Here is a 20,830-nt window from a genome sequence, read left to right as displayed (position 1 = left end):
TACCAAATGCCTCCATGTAACATGCCAGGTAGGGTAGATTCTCGAGGGGGTTCTCACTTGGGAGCGAAAGGAGAGCGGTAGGCGCCAGTAGACTGGGACGCAGCGCGACGGAGGGTCTGCGAGAACTAGAAAGGCAGGAACTCATCAGCAATTGAACACTCTGCCCTCTTCTTCGACAGCATCGGGATGGCATAGCAGGCCGAAGGCCGTAGTTATGCGGGTAAGCACCATCCATGGGCCCCTCGCAAGCATGCTGAAAACTCAATCGGCAAAAATCGTTTCCATACAACACGTACCATCTTGTTATTAGTTGTGTATAAGTACACTGGACACGAGGACTATACTCCAGCGATGGAATGAACGACGAGAGCAATGGTTGTTCGACGAAAACCGAGAGGCTCCGATGTTGCAACTTGCGGCAATCCCGCGGCCAATCAGCAGACACAAAAACCCTCACGTGACAATGACGGTGTCAAATAAGAGGCTTTGGATTTCCGATTCTTTAAATAGGTAGCGAGGTAGACAGTCAAGACGATCTAGATTGATGGATATTGAGAAGACATTATGAATCTGAACTAAGAAGAAGCAGACATGGCAGGAATATGATGTGCGTAGAGTATCGATTGTCCCAAGTTACTCGAGCTCGAGTTATTTCGTGATGACATTCATGAATATATGAGATTGACACTTCACACCATCTACTCCCTGCTAACAGGGAACAGACATGTATTCATTTGCATAGCTGTCTATGTGTCTTTTGCCCGCCGTGTATTGACAAAATCCAACAGCAGATTTCCTTTGTAGAGTGCACCACATGCCAACACCGCTTCAATAAAATCAAACAAAGTCAACAATGAGAAAAGAAAATGGGTTGTATAAGGGAAAAGAAGATGAGAGAGGCATCGTCCGTGTCAAAAGAAGAGACCCATTTAGAGATTATGGCAAATTCAAGAAAGCCAATATGGAGATACGCAATAAAACAACACCGGGGGAACAAAACCTAACTGTACAATGCGCTTGATGCTGACGATCTAATCGACCTTTCCGGTGCCGCCCCCATTCAAAAGACCTTCCTTCCCATCGAGACGGAAAAAGCCGGCACTGTTGCTCTGAACCGCACCGAGGATGCCACCCCGACTGAGACCCCGCTTTGCTAGCCGTGCTCGAGCCAAGTAGGTGACGGCAACGATGCTCATGGTCAACAATGCGACGAAAATGATGGGATGGCCGGAAATAAAGGACCGAGTGACGAAGAATATGTATTCGAATGTTCCGACTGTGGACTTGGGCTTCAACTTCGACGAGTCGGCAATGACTAGCGGAATCGTTTCGAGGATGGAGGTTCGCGAGGCCATGATCGGAGCTCCACTAGAAGTGGCGTCCCAATAGCGTCGGTTCTGTGGAGATGTGGTCAGTAATGGCAAACACTGCACTTCTCGAATGATACTTACATCCTGGTCGTTAATGATGACCCGTTCACCGTTCTCGATATCGATACCAAAAGTGGTCCTCAGCCACCGTTCCCAGAACTCGCCATCAACCCAGGCAAATCCAACTTGCTTCTTGTCATCCTCCCGGATGGAAATGCGCATGTTCTTAGCAGCCCGCAATGCACGTTGGTCATTGCGGTCTTCTGCCTCCTCAATACGTAGCTGCTTAGCATCCCTAAGTTCTTGTCTCTCCAATCGGAACAACTGGGTTTGTTTGTCCATCCACTCCAGAGCGGCGCTCTTTAATTCTCTCTTGGCAAGGATGAAATCATCCGAGCGACGCCGGCTCAGAATCCCGAGAACGACATATTTCCCGTCCATGATCTCACGGGCGTTAGAGACTGTGAGTTCAGGGACAATAGGCAGCCAAACGGACCGCATCCAGTTCAGAATCTGGCGGACGTCCCGCATATCCTTGGGAGCCAGAGCATTGTAGTAACTGGGACGTCCATCTCGGGATACTAAGAGACGAGGCCAGGTTGTAATCTTGAACCGCTCGGCAAGAGCCGCACTGCTTGTCTTGACCAATCTGGCGTGACCCACCAGGCTGAGAGTCAAACGTTCCAAGGCCTCAAAATCTTCAGAGGTCGTTGCGTGGTCGTAAAAGTACAGAAAGATCACTTCTTCCTTTTCTTCCAGCTCTTTGAATTGAGCTGCGTCGACATCTTGAACACCAGATCCAATGTCCACAGCCTTCTTCGCGTAGTTGACCAGATCGCCAAGACCGCGTAGACCGGTGTATTCAACGCGTTCGCCGCCACGGAAGAAGTACATTGTCGGGTAGGCGTTCACCCGAGCGTCCTTGCAAAGCCTGGGCTCTGCGTCGCAATTCACCTCTCCAACGTTGAGAACATGCTGCATCTCCCGGGCCATTCCCTGCCAAACAGGCGCCAGCGCTTGGCAGTGATGGCACCACGGAGCATAGAACTTGACGAACCAGGGGTCTCTGGTAGTCGTGACTAGCTTTTGGAAGCTCTCTGCTGTAAGAGGAACGGAGATCCCTTGAGGGTTCGCAGGCGCGGATGGTTTCGAGTTCACCTTAGGGGTAGCAGATTTCATCGGAGCCTCTGCGCTGGCGAGCTGAGCGACTTGTTCATTATGCTTCTCACCGGCCTTGACTCCCGCCACACGGTCCTTGTCCTTGGCGGCTGGAACGTCCGGCGCAGCTTCCGTGTCTACCTGTTTGTCGCCTGGCTCGGGAAGCTTTACGCCTTTCGGAGGACGAGACCCAGGTCGGATTGATTCTAGCTTGCCTTCAACGAACTCACTTAGACCTTCCATAGTCTTAGCACCCTCAAACTGTTCAACCAGTTTGCCATTATGGTAAAGGGAAAATGTCGGAAACCATTTGACATCCAGTCTCTTGCAGAAATCCGAAAATGCAAGACAGTTCATCGAAGCGAAGTGGAAGTTGTAAAAATTTTGGAAGGAGTTAAGTGATTGAGTATCGGAGGGCTCGGAAGAAGAGGATATCGGTTTCGATGTCTAGCGCATGTTAGACAGTGACCAAGTACGAACGTGCCGAACGTGGATAGAGTACTCACATAGTAGTATTCGTATAGAGTCTGCCATGTGGGAGCGATCGCCTTGCAATGGGGACATGACGGAGAATAGTGCTTCACAAACCTGTTGCCTGTTAATAATACTATATCAAGGGTAAATGCTACGGGCACAATAGCCACAAACCAGTAACCGTTTTTGGTAAGCTCCTCAAAATTCTCTGCTGTCAAGTCTTTCAGGGGCGGCACCTCGACGCCATTGAATGTTGTCGACGCCGGCCCCGACTCAGTCTTTTCAACCGGTTCCGCTCTTTTGACTAGGCGATTGTTCGCAAGATTGAGATCATTCGCGATATCGCCGGAAGGAATGGCAAAAGTTGGGATAGAGAGAAGCGAAAGGAGCGACCACGCCAGCAAAGAGGACCTCATACTGGCAGGCGGTCAAGGTCAAAGACCTGAAAGCAATAGCTTGAGGCTGAAAACGAAAGTCGAAAATCGTCGAAAAAGAAGGGGTTCAAGTAGGTTTTCACAGTAGGCACATTGGTCCAAACTCCACGTTTATCGAACGGCTCAATCCACCAGCAGGCAGTGTCAGAGCGCGATAAGCAGTGCAACAGAAGCAAATGCTTATAACAGAGAAGACTGAACGGCGAACTGCGAACTGGGAGATGAATTTGACCCTCAGAATGGATGAGAAGGCGGGTGAGTGTCGACGCCCCCTTAGCGCGTTGGCTGATAAAGTCCAAGTAGACCTCAAGTCTGGCCCCATGAATTAATTCGCTGGAGGGACTAGACTACCTCAGACTGGTTACTGCATTATGAGGCCCCGGAGTCTTTGTTTCTCCGCTAACCGACGGAACCTCAATGTTCGTGCGATCACTCCGCAGAGCCAGATAGTCCGGCTATTGTCGAATCTCTTGGCCATTGAGGGTGAATACTGAATTCCTCTGGGCCAATTCTCTTCTATCTCCTACACATCCTCACATCACTATGAGATCCACGTTTCGGTTGCTGGCCAACGTCAAGTCGGCCCGGTACTTGGAGCCCTTTGCTCCTACCGGCTTGACCGGCCTTGTCACCCACCCCAGCCCTCGTCCCACCCTAATTCACCTCTACAGGACCACCTTGGAGAACTTGAAGAGCTTCCCAGAGTCGTCTGTCTACCGGCAATCCACCGAAGCACTGACACGCCACCGCCTGCAGATCGTCGAGTCCGTTAAGCCCCCAGGTTATGATGCTTGGCTAGAGCGCGTGAAGAAGGCTGTCAGTGCCGAACCCGAGCGCTTCGCTTCTCTACGCCTCGCCGATGGAACTTACGCGGGATTTATGCGCAATGATGGAACCGACAATCCCCGTGGCGAGGAGTGGGATGGTGAAGCCCTGGAGCCAACCACGGAGGGACCTGCTCGTACAGCGGAAGAAGAAGCACGGTGGCACAAAGCTATTGAAGAAGCGACTGCCACGACACAGGCCAAAGATTCAGACTTTGCTACCGAACAAATGAAGTGGGAGAATGAGCCAGCTCTCGAGGCAGAACAGTACGTCGAGCTACGCCCTTATTCTGCGGTCACTAGCAGGTCAACTGACCATAGATCGCAGGGTTGCCGAGATTGAGAAGCAGATCGGTGCTGGTCTGATTGAGGAGGTCATCCAGGTCGCCGAAAATGAGCTGAAGCTTGTCGACGAAATGTACAAGTCTAAAGTGTAAGTTTCTGCACCCACCCTACTACTCGGGGAGCTGATACCTAATAATCTACAGGTGGGAGGAACTGGAAGAGAAGCCTCGCCCGGGTCAGTGGGTCTACTTCGACCGTGTCCCCCCTTCTTCGCCTTAGTAGACTATTGATGTCTCGCATATTACTTGTTCGAATGAAAATTACTTGTATTTATTAGCCAACGTGGCCCTACATTAGAATGGGCACCCATTTGAGACAATCAGAACCGTTTCTACGAGATTGAAGACCCATTATTGGTCATAGTTGCGCCGCATGGGTCCTACATGCTGTGGCCTGCTCGCGGAACGAGGCTGTATGTGGAGTGATGATGCTGTCCTCTTCGCGGCCGACTCCCTGCGTTGCAGAACCTGGCACACACCTGCTGGACGCAATTGAAGGACGAGGTCATAGATGCCGCTTCAATTATCTGAATATGTAATTCTTTGCGAGGATGCATCACACATCGTCAAGCGAATGAGTGGCCCTAGCCCGTCGAGTTCCCTCAGCACATACGACACTTGTCAGTGTGCGCATTTGCGTCATTGTATGTGGCGAATCTTACTGCGAGATCATATTCTTGATTCTGAACAGTTGTTTGCGCATTATAATCTCTGAATATCAGGTAGATATCCATGCCCAAGAGTAAGTAGATGAACCAAATATCGTAGGCGGTGAGCGGTGAGCGTCGCTAGCCCATTCGAGATAGCTGGCGGGAATCCGTTCCCTTGTGGACACATCGCTGTCAGTCCCTGAATGTTTGTGACGACTCCGCGGGCCATTCTGTCCGGGGACTTTCGATCTTTTATTTGTCGACCACATTTTCAATTCATTCCCTCTCACTCAAGCCCTCTTCAATCCCAGGCTGGGCTGTTTGAGCGGCTCGTGGCCCGGTTTCCGCCTCCTTCTCACAGGCCGCACCCCCGACGCTGCACATAAGAGTCTCCCCCCACATACACCATGAGATTGGATGTCAAGGTACGCAGGCAAGCACTCAGATGCATATACGTCTACATGCCGTCGGATTGAAACACAGATTGCGAGTGCTTGAATACCAATTGACATGATTGCTGATTATTGTTGCGATTAACAGAGACAGCTTTTCGCCCGCTCGGAGCGGGTGAAGGGTATTGACTTCCATCCCACGGAGCCATGGGTGAGTAATTCTTTCGGTGATGTTAGTATCTTATAACATGCTGACCTGCTATCAGATCCTGACGACTTTATATAGCGGTATGATAGCGACCCGAATGGTTGCAGTGCAAATGCGCTGATGAAGAACGTACAGGTCACGTATACATCTGGTCATATGAGACCCAGGTGAGCTCTAACTGAGAAGACACTCTTTCGAAGTTCGACTGACCAATTTCCTTTCCCAAGTCAATCATCAAAACTTTTGAACTTACCGATGTCCCTGTACGAGCGGGACGATTCATTGCACGCAAGAACTGGATCGTCTGCGGCTCCGATGATTTCCAACTCCGTGTCTACAACTACAACACGTCTGAGAAGATCGCATCGTTCGAAGCTCATCCGGACTATATTCGATCGATCGCCGTCCACCCCACGCAACCATTTGTTCTCACAGCCTCCGATGACATGACCATCAAACTCTGGGATTGGGAGAAAGGTTGGAAGTGTGTTCAAGTTTACGAAGGGCACAGTCACTATGTAATGGGCCTGGCCATCAATCCGAAGGACACAAACACATTCGCTTCTGCATGCTTAGATCGCACTGTTAAAATCTGGAGCCTGGGCTCCCCCCATGCCAACTTCACTCTGGAAGCGCACGAGACCAAGGGTGTGAACCACGTTGACTACTACCCACAAGCCGACAAACCATACCTTCTCACAACTTCTGATGACAGAACCGTCAAAGTCTGGGACTACACGACCAAGGCACTCATTGCGACCTTGGAAGGGCACACAAGCAATGTCTCTTTCGCCTGTTACCACCCTGAATTGCCGGTTATCATCTCCGGATCCGAGGATGGCACCATCAAGCTATGGCACGCAAACACATACAGATTGGAGCAATCATTGAGCTACGGTCTGGAGAGAGCGTGGTGTGTTGCGTATCAACGTGGTCGACAAGGTATTGCTATGGGCTTCGATGACGGTGCGGTGGTCGTGAAGATGGGACGAGAAGAGCCTGCTGTCTCGATGGACGGGTCTGGCAAGATTGTTTGGGCAAGACATAATGAAGTCGTATCGACAGTTATCAAGGGTGGTGACCCTAGCATTAAAGATGGAGCGCCGCTTTCCCTACCCACGAAGGAATTGGGCTCGTGCGAAATTTATCCTCAGACATTATCGCACTCTCCTAATGGGAGGTTTGTTTCGGTATGCGGTGATGGAGAGTACATCATCTACACTGCTCTTGCCTGGAGAAATAAGGCTTTCGGTCAGGCTCTGGACTTCGCCTGGGGTTCAAAGGATAACAGTAACGACTATGCTATTCGAGAGTCACCGACGAGTGTCAAGATCTTCAAGAACTTCAAGGAAGTAACCGGTGGCCTCGATGTGGGATTCCAGGCCGAAGGACTCACGGGCGGCGTGCTTCTGGGTGTGAAAGGTCAGGGAGGAATTGGCATGTTCGACTGGGAAACAGGGAACCTTGTCCGTCGCATTGAAGTTGAACCCAAAGCTGTAAGTCTAAGCGAAGCCCGGTTCACATATCGCATTGTCTTAACCAAAGTTCATAGGTCTACTGGTCTGAGTCCGGAGAGCTGGTCACACTTGCGTGTGAAGACACCTTTTACGTTCTGCGGTTTTCGAAGGAGAACTACATCAATGGGCTGAATGCTGGCGAAGCCGATGAAGACGGAGTTGAGTCTGCTTTTGAGGTTGTCACCGACGTCAACGAATCTGTCAGGACAGGTCAATGGGTTGGAGACTGCTTTATTTACACCAACTCGACAAATCGCCTCAATTACCTTGTTGGTGACCAGACCTACACAATTTCTCATTTTGACCAGGGCATGTATGTCTTGGGATATCTGCCGCGCGACGGTCGTATCTATCTTGCCGACAAGGATGTCAACGTTGTTTCCTTCGGCGTGTCGCTGAGCATGGTCGAGTACCAGACAGTGGTGCTACGTGGCGACATGGACATGGCGGCCGAGCTGCTCAAGGACGTTCCTCAGGACCAGATGAACAAGGTTGCACGCTTCCTTGAGGGACAAGGCTATAAGGAAATGGCCCTGGAGGTGGCCACCGATCCAGAGCACCGCTTCGAGCTTGCTCTGTCGCTGAACAACCTCGATACCGCTCTCGAGATTGCCCGTGAAGCCAACGTGGAGCACAAGTGGAAGATCGTCGGCGATGCCGCTATGGCAGCATGGAACCTTGCTTTGGCCGAGGAGTGTTTCACGAACGCGAAGGATCTTGGGTCGCTCCTCCTTCTGCACACCGCTAGCGGCAACCGCGCCGGTCTCCGCCAGCTGGCCGAGCAAGCGTCGGAAGCTGGTCTCCAAAACGTTGCTTTCTCTAGCCTGTGGTCGCTCGGGGATGTCGATGGCTGTATCGACCTCCTGGTGCGGACCAACCGCCTCGCGGAAGCCGTTCTGTTCGCACAGACCTACAAGCCGTCCCGCGCTCCTGAGCTCGTGGTCCAGTGGAAGGCTTCGCTGGAGCAATCTGGAAAATCGAAGGTTGCTCGCCTCATCGGTGTTCCCCCCGGTGCTCCCGATGTCGTAGCGACAGACGACGATCTGTTCCCAGAGTGGGATGAATACCTGCACTTGGAGAAGGAAGGTGTCGTCCCTGAGCCACCATCGTCCGAGTCCCTCATCGACATCAACGCAGACGATGAGGCAATCACAGGGAGTGCAGAGAACGGAACCGCGGAGGTGGAAACAGAGGCCTAGATACGCATAGCGGTGGGATGTAATAATGTGCAGAAAAGAGGGTAATGTCGCTTCAATTTTTCAAAGCAAACCTCGAGCGATTACCTCGGGAACGATTCTCTTTTACATAACTACCTAGATTTATTGCAGAGTTTCTATTGATTCATTTTCCCCTTGCCGTTCCATCCCTGTATAGTTCCATCGTGGCCACCGGTTCGGTCTGTGTATTTGTCCCATGTTGATCAAGTTCATTGTTGACAATAACCTTGGGTAAATCAAGGTCAAAGACTTCGTCTCTGTATCGCAGGCCGGGGGAAGCATTGATGCCGATTATACTAAAGGGTTTCCGCTGGACTTAGTCGGTCTATGGAATGATTCCCTACAGCTTTCAGCTTCACCTATAGTCTTCCGCTCCTGGAGGCGTCCTTGGCGTTTTATGATCTGCCTAAAAAGGCTTGATTGCCACATTTTAGAGAAACGCATTCATGAAAAAAAAAATTGTCATTGCTGTCTATGACCCAGTCATGTTCATGCTTTGCGATGGATGACAAAAGGGCCTTCCAGGTATGCTGAAGTGGCCCAGAAGGGAAACCAATTGACCAGATTGTAGAAAGAAAACCGGAGATGAAAAGTGATACACCAAGTCAGCATGTCGAATACACAGGTCTCCCAAGATCAACAAAGTGATGAATCATGTTGGAGACGTTGACATCTCCTCCCGAGCGGCAAGATAGGATCAGACCAGCAGATCATGGCGTTGGGAGATAAACAGACAGGCTCACAGAGGTCAGACTTCCAGAACACACTCTCAGACAAGGTTCGAAGTTGACTGTACGCTCTCCTCAACATCTTCCGGGCATAAAAAAAAAGACGGCCAGATGTTATGTAGAATGCGAAACATGATGCGACTCAACACGAATGAGAGACAGTAAAAAACTGGTTGGAGGTACCTGCCTTGACTGATCTCAAATGCAAGATGAAAAGGGGAAAATCACAACACAAGCCGCTCAATTGAATTGAGATCACTCAAAGGGAATAATTCCAAGAGAACTTGAAAATGCCATGGACTCCTTGTGCTAAAAGGAAAGGGCAAGAGAGGACAGAGAATAAGAAAGCAGAGGTGCCGGGAACTCAGAAAGAAGACGAAGGGAACGAGAAACGAAGGCAGATAGAATTGTATCAAACAATTCCCCTTTAACCCGAAATCCGAAAGCCATTCTACCTCTTGGTTCAGGCTAGCCTGTTAGCAAAACTCAAGAGCTGCTCACTCAGGAATGCTGCCGAAGGATGGATCCTTGACGCTGCCACCAGCGTCTCCAAGACCAGCGACAGGCCTGTTGTAAGACCAGCCCGCAAACTGCTGCTGCATTGTCTGTGACAGAACAGGGCCATCGACATACGAGTCTTGGGGTGCCTCCGAAGTGAATTCCGTGTCGAAATTGGTGGTATCAGATGCGCCCATCTGCAATGTATGGTTAGTGGCAGGGCTTGGTAGAATGGGAGATTGATACATACCACATTCGGCCGGAAACTTGGCTCATACTTCCTCTGAAGAAGCTTTCTCCAATCAATATTGGCGAAGAAATGGTGCGACTTGATCTCTGCGGCGCCGTTTGCGCCAAGGCGACGCTGAGGATCACGATCAAGCAGCCTCGTCAGAAGGTCACGAGCAGCTGGAGGAACGATGTCGCTGCTGGGGAAAGTCAGGGGCTCTTGTAAAATCTTTCGGTACATGTCGTTCGTGTTCTCGTCATAAAACGGTGGAAGACCAGTTAACATCTCGTAGAGAAGGACACCCAGAGTCCACCAGTCGACAGTCTTCGTGTAACCGTTGCCAAGCAAGAGCTCAGGCGCAAGATATTCAGGAGTTCCGCAAAAAGCTATACGACCGATCAGCCATTAAATGGGAAGCATAATCTTCAAAATAGGCGACTTACTGTTCGTCCGATCTTCGTCCTTCATGTCCAACTTGCACAGGCCAAAGTCACAAAGTGCAATGTGGCCGGTGTAATCAAGCAGGATATTTTCGGGCTTCAAATCACGATAGATGACCTTGAAGCCATGCAGGCATTCCAGCGCACAGAGTAACTCAGCCGTGTAGAAACGAGCCCGGTTGATATCGAACCGCTGCTCCCGCTGGAGGTGGTGGAACAACTCTCCGCCATTGACGAAAGCGAGAACCAAGTACAGCTTCTCGGGAGACTGGAACGAGAACTTCAAGGGAACGATAAAAGGATTGTTGATCTGGGCAAGCACGGACCGCTCCGCCAGGGTGTGTGTGACTTCCGATCGCGAGATAATATGGGCCTTACGAATGGTCTTGAGAGCGTAGATTCGACCCGTGTCTTTCTTCCTGTGGAAAGATCAGCATGATCATTGAAGAAGGCGTGTCGAGGTGAATACTGACATGACTTGCATCACCTTGCCAAAACTACCCTTACCTACAACCTTCAGCAGGTCAAAGTCCTCCAGCTTCAAACTGCGCTGCTTGTTCTCGACAAAGGAGACCCCAATCTTGATTGATCCCGTGCCGAACTGAAGGTCGAGCCACTCTGCGCCTAACTGACCCAAGTGACGTTCGTTATTTGCATGAGCCGCGGCTGCCTTCTGATTATCCTTCTTGCTGAGCTTCGGATCGTCCACATACGGTTGGGCTTCTTCGAATCGGGGGAGAACTCTGACCGCACCGAGGAAGATATCCTCGCTGCGACCGGCGCCAGGTCGAGCTGACGGGTTACGAAGATACAGCTGGACGTTCAGTTCGGTCTTGCGAGACACATCGAACTTGAAAGCGGTGTTATCGCCGGCCCAGAGAGGATTCTCAGGTGTACCCGAAACAGCGTCCACAAAAACCTGGTTCTTTTCAAAATCCAGAAGAGCGTAGGGGAGGTACTTGGTCGAATAGCGACCGTGGATGGTTGGAGCAGCATTGATGCCACCGCTGGTGGACTGCGGACGGCCGCTTTGCGCGAACGAAGCCGTTTGTCCATGGGTAGAGTGGGAGGAAGAGGAGCTGGGACGGACTGAACTCGAATAGTTGTTGTTCTGGAAGTGCGAAGTGAAAACCTGCTGGAAATGCGGGGACAGGGCGAAGCCTCGCCCTTCATGAAGAGTGACTATCAAGATACCAGGCTTGACAGGGTCGACAGGTGGTGAAACGAGCGACTCCGAGGCATCTTACACCACGTTAGAGATGATATGTATATGTGATACAACGAGAGTGAACATTTGGGGTGAAACAGGAAGGAAACAGCCGGCTATACAGGGCGGGAGTGATAAGCGAGAAGGAGAGCACATACTGATTCCGTTGGAGTTTGTGGATGAAATACTCGGAGTCTGCGAAACTATCGGAGTCTCTTCGCCGGATTCACCTTTGATGGTGGATGTGGAGGATGAGCGGGTAAAGGTGTTTGTCAGAGGCGCAAGATGCGTTTCCTTCAACTCTGCGGTAGAAGAACAGAAAATATCAGTACTGTGTACAAATACAAGACATTACTATAAATAGGGAATGGGAAGACCAACTGAACATACTTTTAGTGAGCTTCCACGACATTGTGACGGCGAGTCTGGGGCGAAGGTTTAAGGAGAGGGGTGATGATAAAAGAAGATGGATGTCCTCAGAACGGAACCAAAATAAAGAAAAGGAGAGAGGGAGAGAAAGGACAAGTCGATGATTGTTTCTAAAAACACAATCACCGTTGTAAAAGTAAATAACTGAATCAATCCAATGCGAGAGGATACTGAGTTGCCACAGCCACAGCGGACATGCAAGACACAGAGGGAATCTCCCAAGATGATCGATAACAGGCAATTGAGGCACAACACAGGGGAGGGATAAAGAATGAGGAGAATCTGAGGGAGAACAACCAGGGCCGCGGAAGGGAGTCGACGGTCGGAAAAGTGAACACGACCCTAGGTTGATTGATGGTTTCTGAGATAGGTAGCAAGAGAGGTCTAAGGCTCAAAATAACAATAATAGGAATGAAGAAGGGAGGGGGTATCAGACACTCCGTCCTACTAAGACCGAGACTTTCAGTTAGCCGTAGCCCGTAGCGTAGTAAGAACGGACGTACCTCCACTATCTTGACAGGCTGAAGACTGAAGAGGGGAAAGGAAAGAGAGTCCCGTGATTGGCTGTCGGCGACAGAAACACCGCTGTTAATGTGCCTTTATGCCTGAGGCAATAATCAATCCGTTTTGGGTACGATTGGGGCTGTGCAATTTCCCTCAGCCCCAGTGTGTTGTTTCAGCCACAGCCTCAGTCGTCGCCCACCAGATTCGAACAATTCTAACTGGTATTGCTGGAGACTACTCCATAGGTGACCAGTGAATCACAGAGTGAGAGAGAGATTAATCTGTTGATCAATCTGAATCAGCACCATAGGTCCCAAATCCTAGTGCATCAATCATCATCTAGGTATCATTCGCAATCATTGCCTTCCAATCACACTAGCCTATTTTGCTTGTTATCCCAGTCGCGGTTTGATTGACCAGTTACAACTCCCCGCGTACCTCCGCTTCGGCTGCGGAGACATACATATCCCTTTGTTATCAGCCTCACGGCCAAAACCGCCCCCCGACAACTTTAAATTTCTTTCTTTTGTTGATGAACCTCGGCCCCAGCGCACAATAGTTGCCCTCTCAGATTGCTGGAGGGCTCATACGCGTGTTCGAAACGGATCCGGGTACTGAGGAGGATGATAGGAACTCGCAATCGATGGGTGTAATACGGAAGAAGACCGCCTCACGCGGCACCGAAGCAGGCACCAAGTATCACTGTGATATCTGCTCGGCAGATGTGACGTCGACGGTATGGAGGTTCTTTGATTGTCTGCTCGATAGAAGCATAACATAACAAGCGATCGCTGATTTGACGTGATGAGTGTAGGTTCGCATATCATGCGCCCATCCCGCCTGCCACGAATACGACCTCTGTGTCCCCTGCTTTGCGGCTGGTGAGAAATCGAAAAATCATGACCCATCCACCCATCCGTACCAGGTCATCGAACAGAATTCGGTTCCCATATTTGAAGAAGATTGGGGCGCCGACGAGGAACTACTGTTATTGGAGGGTGCAGAGATCTACGGATTGGGCTCATGGGCGGACATTGCAGATCACATCGGCGGATATCGCACAAAAGACGAAGTGCGCGATCACTACATCAGGACGTACATCGAAAGCTCTAATTTTCCCCTACCCGAACGAGCGGATCCCGATGATACGAGCCTACAGGATTCCATTTCCAAGGAGGAGTTCCAGGCCCGCAAGAAGCGACGTATTGAAGAGCGCAAGGAAGCAGCGAAGGCGGCTCCTCCAACCACACCCAAGCAGAAACCCACTGCTAGTGTACCAGCGTGCCATGAAGTGCAAGGCTACATGCCTGGTCGATTGGAGTTCGAGACCGAGTTCATGAACGAGGCCGAAGAGGCGGTGCAGCACATGACCTTTGAACCGGGCGCTGGAGAGACGCCAAATGGGGAGACGGATGCGGAGATGGAACTGAAGATGACCGTGGTCGATATCTACAACTCGCGTCTGACTGCGCGGACGGAGCGGAAGAAGATTCTGTTCGAACACAATCTCCTGGAATACCGGAAGAACACGGCGTTGGAGAAGAAGCGCACCAAGGAAGAAAAGGATTTGCTGAACAAGGCCAAACCATTTGCGCGGATGATGAACCATGAGGACTTTGAGGAGTTCAACAAGGGCCTAGAATACGAGCACAATCTTCGGTTGGCCATTGCGCAGCTGCAGGAATGGCGCCAGATGGGTATTGGCGATCTCAAGGGCGGAGAAAAGTACGAGCAAGAGAAACAGCAGCGTGCGCAAAGACTGCTGCCGCAGGGATCTTTCGATCGTTTCGCCAGCACACGCCCGAAGCAGACGCAGCAGCCTGAGCAGCCGTCCGCGGCCAGTCAACTGACAACCCCCGAGCTTCCTCTGCGCTTACAAAAAGCTTCAGGTGCAAACAAGGCTCCCGAGCCAGCCAACGTCCCCCTGAACGATTTCGACCGGGCTTTCGCCAGTAACGGAGACGGACTGAGTACACCCCAGCCCACCAAAACCAAATTTGTGGTGCAGCCGCTGAACGGAGTGATCCCGTGGAAGCTAGAGAACGAGGGCGCGCCAGATCTGCATCTCTTGACCAAGGAGGAAGTGGAGCTCTGCAATGTACTACACATCCAACCCAAGCCATACCTGGTGATCAAAGAGACGCTGTTGAAAGAGGCGATGAAGCAAGGGGGAAGTCTCAAGAAGAAGGATGCACGGGCTATTTGCAAGGTAGGATCTACATCTTTGTCGTTCTGCTCCGTTTGCTAACAGATCATGGTATGATAGATTGATACTACGAAAACAAGTCGAATTTACGATTTTATGGTGCACAGCGGATGGATCAACAAGGCGTGATTAACCTGGGTGGATCTTTACACGAGTCGATGCGTACATTTGATATCCAAGATCACTGCCATAAGAGGAGTTCCGGCGTTGGCGATGGGAGGTAATTTGACGAGTCCAGTATGGCATGTTTTGAAGCGAGTAAATAGGTGTAAATATATCTTCATCTTTATCATCATTAATGATCTTTGAACAACTCATCCTTGTATTTTTCAACCCGGAGTCTAATATATCAGATAATCAGATCTGTACACCCACCACATCGTGACTCCGCATATTACACCTTCTCGGGCCTCGGCCTCTCCACATCAACCGACACTCCATACCTAGAGCTAGAAAAAGGTAGCTCCATATATGATCTCGCTCCCCCAACAACACCTAAAAATCTCTCATTCATCCTGCATTCGAACAATTGGACATCGCAGAAAAACAAAATCAAAAAAAATGCCCTTCACAGCGCCCCCACCAAACCCGCAAGACGCAACCCTTTCCTTCCCCTCCCCGCACATCCTCCTCGTAACCCTCAACCGCCCCCGTGACCTAAACTGCATCAGCACAACCGGCCACCAAGAACTCAATTCCATCTGGCAGTGGCTAGACGACGAGCCGTCGCTGCGCGTGGGCATCCTAACAGGGACAGGGAGGGCGTTTTGCGCCGGCGCAGATCTAAAAGGTACGACGTGCCTTCCCTCTCAGCTATTACCAAAGATAAGGGATTGGAATGAAGACGAGGATGCCGAATGCTAATGTTATGTTCGTAGAATGGAACAACCAAGCGCAATCGAACAGTACCCGGAAACCCATGCCGGAGGGCGGCTTCGGCGGCTTATCAAGACGCAGCGGCAAGAAACCCGTCATCTGCGCCGTCAACGGGCTGTGCCTTGGCGGGGGATGCGAGATGGTCGTCAACGCGGATATTGTCGTGGCGTGGCGGCAGGCGTACTTCGGGCTGCCTGAGGTGCAGCGCGGGGTGGTTGCCATCGCGGGGGCATTGCCGCGGGTGGTTCGTACGGTGGGCCGGCAGCGGGCGATGGAGATGGCGTTGACGGGGCGGAAGGTCTCGGCGGAGGAAGCGAAAGAGTGGGGGTTTGTCAATGAGGTGGTGGATGCGGCAGACCAGGTGGTGAAACGGGCCATCGAGATCGCGGAGCTGATTGCGGCTAACAGTCCCGATGCCGTGGTGGTGAGTCGGGAAGGCATCAAGTTGGGCTGGGAGGGAGTCGGTGCAGAAGATGGCAGTCGGTTGCTCGTCGATACCTGGTCAAAGAGGCTATATGAGGGGGAGAATATCAAAGAGGGTCTGCGCGCGTTTGTCGAAAAGAGGAAGCCCAAGTGGGTGGACAGCAAGTTGTAAATATGACTCCATTTGTCTCAGGTGTCTTCCATCTATGCATACAAGCAATGAACATACAGTCTACAAACTACAAGGGGAGAACAAATGCAATCAGAAAAATTCATTAGACTCGGTGCTCTGCATCCGAGTCGGGGTAACGAGGTCATGATAGTGTATGCTAATCCCATAATCCCAGTAATCCGTCGCGCCGACCAGTTGTTTCGCCGTATCCCATGCGGTTCAGTATCCGTCCTGCGGATGAACCAGTTCAACGTCCCTTTAAAATATCATAACGTGGCTTCATGGACCGTTCACAATACGTAGTCGGCTCGGGCCCTCTGTCTCAGGCTTTTGTGGTCACGACGGTGTGTCAATGAGAACAAAGACTGGTTGGCGAAAGGGTTGCAAAGACGGTACGGATAATGAAAGTCGAGTCAGGTTCGTAATCGAGCGGTTCAAACCTCTACTTGCTGTCCTTCTGCACCTTGGCCACGACGTTTTGTACAGGCTCATACAGAGGATGGCTCTTTTCCAGTCCAGTCAGCTTGGCAGTGGCCTCATCGGCGGACATCTCCTTGAGTATCTTGGCCAGTTCAGTGCTTTCTTCATCGCCGGGCACATTCTGGAAGCGAAGAGCCATCTCAATCGAGCCCACCAGTGCATCAAACGGCAAGCCCTTCTCAGCCAGTTGCGAGGCAGGCCCAATGAAGCGCTCGTTGCGAGACAACTTGCGAAGGGGAGCCCGTCCTACACGCTCAACGTTGTCTTCCAGGAATGGGTTGGACATACGTTTGACGATGGTATCGACGTACTCATTCTGCTCCTGCTCGTTGATCTCGTGCTTGGTTGTAATGAGCTTGGCGGTCTGCTCCAAAACCTTGTGGACAATCTGGCGGATATCGGCGTCGGCAAGAGCGTCAGCGATCATCTTCTTGCCGCGCACCCGACCGTAGTAGGCAGTAGTGGCATGGCCGGTGTTGACGGTAAAGAGCTTGCGTTCAATGTAGGGCTCCAAATGGTCGACCCAGTGAATGGCAGGAATATCCGGATGACCGAATTCGCCAAAAGGAGTCTGCTCCACTGTCCATTCGTAAAATTTCTCGATGCGGACGTTGAGGCCAGCGTTAGGAGGCTGGTTGGGGACGATGCGGTCGATAGCGGAGTTGGCGAAACGAGCACGCTCGCTCATAGTGTTGAGACGGTCCTTATCGGTGTGCTGCTCGATGAAGCCGCGTAGAGTATCGGTAGCGCCAATGGCGTTCTCACAGGCAATCACAGCGATGGGCTTGGTCGCGGTACGAGCATCAATACCCTTGGCGATGACAGGAGCAATGAACTTGAGAACGTTAGGGCCGACGGCACAAGTGACAACGTCAGCAGTACCAATCTCCTTCACGACGTCCTCCTCGTTGGTCTTGGAGTTGATGGCACGGTAGTTGGTAATTGTCTTGGTTTTCTCGCCCTCTTCACTGACTTCAGTGACCTCATATGAAGGAGTGCTCTTCAGAGCATCAATGACCTGGTCGACGACATCAATGAAGACAACTTCGTAGCCAGCTTCATGGAGGAACTCAGCAACAAAGCCACGGCCGATGTTACCACCGCCGAACTGGATAGCCTTCTTTCCCATGATGTTGTGTTAGACGAGTTGGAGAAGGTGAAGAAGGGAAGATCAGTGGGGTGAAGACAGGAAGTGTGAATAGTAGATGAGAGAAGAGGAGGAAAGAGAGAGATAGTCAACAGATGAGAAAGGATCACGAGGAAGTCGGATGAAGTGAGGGATGTAAGTGATGTAATGAAGAATGATGCAGAAGAGGGGAAGAGAGGCAGTATTTATTACAGCAACAACGAGATCAGATGCAGATGGAAAACAGAAAAGAGAAAGAGGGGAAAGAGCTATGATGGAACGAAACCCAAAACTCAAAACCGGATTGGAAGGAACAGCGTGGATTCGATCGTGTATTGACGCTATTCACTGGATCCTACCTATCCTCAGTTGTGTTACATGCATACATGCTAAGGCCCAAAAAAGAGCTGAGGCCTGAGGGGCTGTTGAAATGGTGGGGGAGGGGTCGATGGCTGGTTACTTCACCGGATGGCTTCATTTAGTTTGAATTATCTTGATTGTGGCTGATATTAGTTTAATTAGCATCCTTGAGATAGTAACGTTTCAGTTGGCACTGTGCCCCTTAGCTTTTCCCATCTAACCATCATCAAATGCTTTGCAGATTGTAGTAAATTGGAGGATAATGATTACATGACCACTGTACTGGTGGTTCTCCTCCACCTCGGATGAGGGATCCGCCTTATGGAAGAGAGTAGAAGTATGTACCATACTAAGTAAATAATGAGACACCTATCCAAGGTGTATTCTAACCCAAATGGAGCGGAAAGGCCTCATCTTCCAGGGGACGGACCTCCATTAGCACATGAAACCCCATCTCGGACGCTGTGCTCCGGTGGTTCCCGCATGCCCAGTCCTATCCAAAATCATGCATCATAGAAACTCAACTGTCTGCCTAAACTTCTTGGGCATCTTTTGGATAGGTTTTTCCCGGAGAATCGACCCGTCCTTCCGGTCATTTGATTCAAGTATCCCGCTTCTACAATTTCCATATCATGACTGAATGATGTGGTTTCGCAGTTCAACCATCAATCCCGTCGAGAGGAGTTCGTCCATAGTACTGTGTTATGTCACTCATTCGACGTTCTTCTACCAGTACTATCTACAGGTGAATCCAGAACTTTGTGCCTCGGACGTCATCAGTTTAATCTTTAGGATGATCAGCTATGCTCCACTACAGTTTACCATCTCTCACTCCCTCCCAGATGGAGAAGAGACAATACGAAGTGGTCGTTGTTGAAGTCATTCGACGTTGGTCCCATCGGGGTCCACTTATGACGTCGCCAACTCCCGCAAGACCCAATTATTCTGCTCGGTCTGTGTGCCTTGACGGGCTGAGCCTGAAGCCCCAGGGCTCTCTACGGTCCACCATGACGGCTACAGGCAGTGCTAGGCATTAGAATTGAATAGAATGGCGCTTTCAGTGGGTCATCAAAGCTATATCCAACGAATACTATTTGCACATTCCTCCGTTCCTGGCCTCACTTCGTTTCCCTTTCTTTCGTAACTCATTTCCCTACAATTCTCTTCCGTTCTCTCACCACCTTAACCGATCGAAATCCACTGCTCCATTACCCCTGGCTTTCCCTCTTTCATTAATCCGTGTTCACTTTGGTCTTCACCGAATCCGAATCCTCCTCACGATACAGGATCGGCTCCTTGGACTCGTTTCCGGCCTCCGCCTCGGGTTCGGGTCTCGGATCAGGTCGGGAACGGTCGACGAGGACAAACAGCAGACTCGCGATCCCGCCGACGAGCAACAGCCCGACAGCCGCCCATGTCATGCCTAGAAATTGGTTGCCATATCTGGCGGTCACGCCCGAGTGTTTGCCGTGGTAGTTGACCAGGTTGACGAATTGGAATGCGATCACGGTTGCGACTATCGAGGCAATGCTAAGGCTGGTGAAACTGATCTGTAGTACCGAGTAAGAACATGATAGTTAGTTTCCTTGCCATGCAACCTTAATCGGGACTCGGGAGCCAGCCAAACAACTTCCTACGTACCAGAAGACCAGACACCTCGGCAATTGTTTGTCGTGGTCCCTTGACCAGAAGGAACCACAATCTCGCCAGAATGACCAGACCAGCAGTCCCTACTCCAATACAGTAGAAGACTCCCATACTCTTGCTGGTGATCCTGAAGGCGCGGAAATCGTCGCTGACCGCGGTTGGCCATCCCATGTCCGCCAGCGAAGTAGTATTTCCCGTTTCTTTCAGTAGCACTTCGGACGGATTGAATGAGAAGAGCGCGGTACGATCCGAGCAACCAGTCAGGTTCTTTCGTTGTCCAGTCTCGTTGAGGTCAAGGAAGCCTTCGCAATAGGACATAACGTGTATTGAGTAGAAGTCGTGCATTCCTGGTTTCTTCGCTGCTAATGTAGATGTGTAGATCTGGCACACTCATTAGCACAAGAGAAACACACACCAGATGGAAGACAGCCAACTCACTGTGAGAATATCCGCCCCCGAGAGGACATCCTTCTTCGTCCCCGCGAAAAGACATAATATGCTGAGTATGAAGGCGATGAACGCGCAGACGGTAGGTAGGAAGATCAACAGTCGAGCCATGTTCAATGACTAGCTTTGCGTTCTGAACTCAGTGTCAAAGGTGGAATAGATCAACGGCTGTACTGTCTGACAGCCCGAGGATGAGGGGCAACCCGTTTCATTTTGTATAGACCCTCCTCTCAGAGCTCGAGCAAGGAGATCATTCCTGGCGATGGCAGATCAACATTGAAAGCATGCTCCTGTACACGTGGTTGAAGCCTGGTCATATCTGCGGTTGCCGGAATCGCCCCCGGATTATTGATTACTGGAAGAAAGGTATAGCCGTGGAATGCTAGCAGTCAAAGTGAGATAGGCTGGGATGGAGGAGTGTGAGGAATGTATGACCAGCCTCAGGCATGCCCGCTCACCCACCCAGCCTC

The 20,830-nt window shown here is 50.9% G+C and overlaps 8 protein-coding genes across 8 annotated transcripts; 4 read left to right on the top strand and 4 right to left on the bottom strand.

The window, feature by feature from the left end:
• Positions 1–1,031: 1,031 nt before the first annotated feature.
• On the bottom strand, positions 1,032–3,418 carry ALT_4000 (putative disulfide isomerase; the record flags this gene model as incomplete). Its single annotated transcript, XM_033564509.1, has 4 exons — positions 1,032–1,397; positions 1,452–2,975; positions 3,035–3,116; positions 3,177–3,418. The coding sequence occupies 4 exons, from the start codon at positions 3,416–3,418 to the stop codon at positions 1,032–1,034; spliced, it is 2,214 nt and encodes a 737-aa protein (XP_033420400.1).
• Positions 3,419–3,979: 561 nt separating this feature from the next.
• Positions 3,980–4,824, top strand: ALT_3999 (complex I NDUFA5 subunit family protein; the record flags this gene model as incomplete). Its single annotated transcript, XM_033564510.1, has 3 exons — positions 3,980–4,527; positions 4,589–4,693; positions 4,749–4,824. 3 exons carry the CDS (start codon positions 3,980–3,982, stop codon positions 4,822–4,824), a joined length of 729 nt encoding a protein of 242 aa, XP_033420401.1.
• Positions 4,825–5,661: 837 nt separating this feature from the next.
• ALT_3998 (coatomer subunit beta') lies at positions 5,662–8,570 on the top strand (the record flags this gene model as incomplete). The annotated part of the gene is made up of 6 exons (XM_089599671.1): positions 5,662–5,679; positions 5,801–5,857; positions 5,913–5,934; positions 5,990–6,021; positions 6,082–7,350; positions 7,407–8,570. 6 exons carry the CDS (start codon positions 5,662–5,664, stop codon positions 8,568–8,570), a joined length of 2,562 nt encoding a protein of 853 aa, XP_089456009.1.
• A 1,243-nt stretch (positions 8,571–9,813) lies between these two features.
• ALT_3997 (serine/threonine-protein kinase) lies at positions 9,814–12,102 on the bottom strand (the record flags this gene model as incomplete). Its single annotated transcript, XM_033564512.1, has 6 exons — positions 9,814–10,011; positions 10,065–10,429; positions 10,487–10,902; positions 10,957–11,725; positions 11,849–11,992; positions 12,081–12,102. 6 exons carry the CDS (start codon positions 12,100–12,102, stop codon positions 9,814–9,816), a joined length of 1,914 nt encoding a protein of 637 aa, XP_033420403.1.
• Positions 12,103–13,266: 1,164 nt separating this feature from the next.
• Positions 13,267–14,958, top strand: adaB (chromatin-binding transcription regulator ADA2; the record flags this gene model as incomplete). The annotated part of the gene is made up of 3 exons (XM_033564513.1): positions 13,267–13,359; positions 13,438–14,832; positions 14,890–14,958. The coding sequence occupies 3 exons, from the start codon at positions 13,267–13,269 to the stop codon at positions 14,956–14,958; spliced, it is 1,557 nt and encodes a 518-aa protein (XP_033420404.1).
• A 432-nt stretch (positions 14,959–15,390) lies between these two features.
• ALT_3995 (enoyl-CoA hydratase/isomerase family protein) lies at positions 15,391–16,300 on the top strand (the record flags this gene model as incomplete). The annotated part of the gene is made up of 2 exons (XM_033564514.1): positions 15,391–15,619; positions 15,708–16,300. 2 exons carry the CDS (start codon positions 15,391–15,393, stop codon positions 16,298–16,300), a joined length of 822 nt encoding a protein of 273 aa, XP_033420405.1.
• A 442-nt stretch (positions 16,301–16,742) lies between these two features.
• On the bottom strand, positions 16,743–17,909 carry ALT_3994 (mannitol-1-phosphate 5-dehydrogenase; the record flags this gene model as incomplete). The annotated part of the gene is made up of 1 exon (XM_033564515.1): positions 16,743–17,909. The coding sequence occupies one exon, from the start codon at positions 17,907–17,909 to the stop codon at positions 16,743–16,745; it is 1,167 nt and encodes a 388-aa protein (XP_033420406.1).
• Positions 17,910–19,498: 1,589 nt separating this feature from the next.
• ALT_3993 (SUR7/PalI family protein) lies at positions 19,499–20,471 on the bottom strand (the record flags this gene model as incomplete). Its single annotated transcript, XM_033564516.1, has 3 exons — positions 19,499–19,816; positions 19,908–20,294; positions 20,352–20,471. The coding sequence occupies 3 exons, from the start codon at positions 20,469–20,471 to the stop codon at positions 19,499–19,501; spliced, it is 825 nt and encodes a 274-aa protein (XP_033420407.1).
• Between the last annotated feature and the right edge of the window lie 359 nt (positions 20,472–20,830).

This window comes from Aspergillus lentulus (genome assembly GCF_001445615.1).
Source record: "Aspergillus lentulus DNA, contig: Alt08, strain: IFM 54703, whole genome shotgun sequence".
NCBI classification, from domain to species: domain Eukaryota; kingdom Fungi; phylum Ascomycota; class Eurotiomycetes; order Eurotiales; family Aspergillaceae; genus Aspergillus; species Aspergillus lentulus.
Note: the sequence above shows the minus strand (reverse complement) of the source record. Positions and strands in the feature narration are given on the sequence as shown.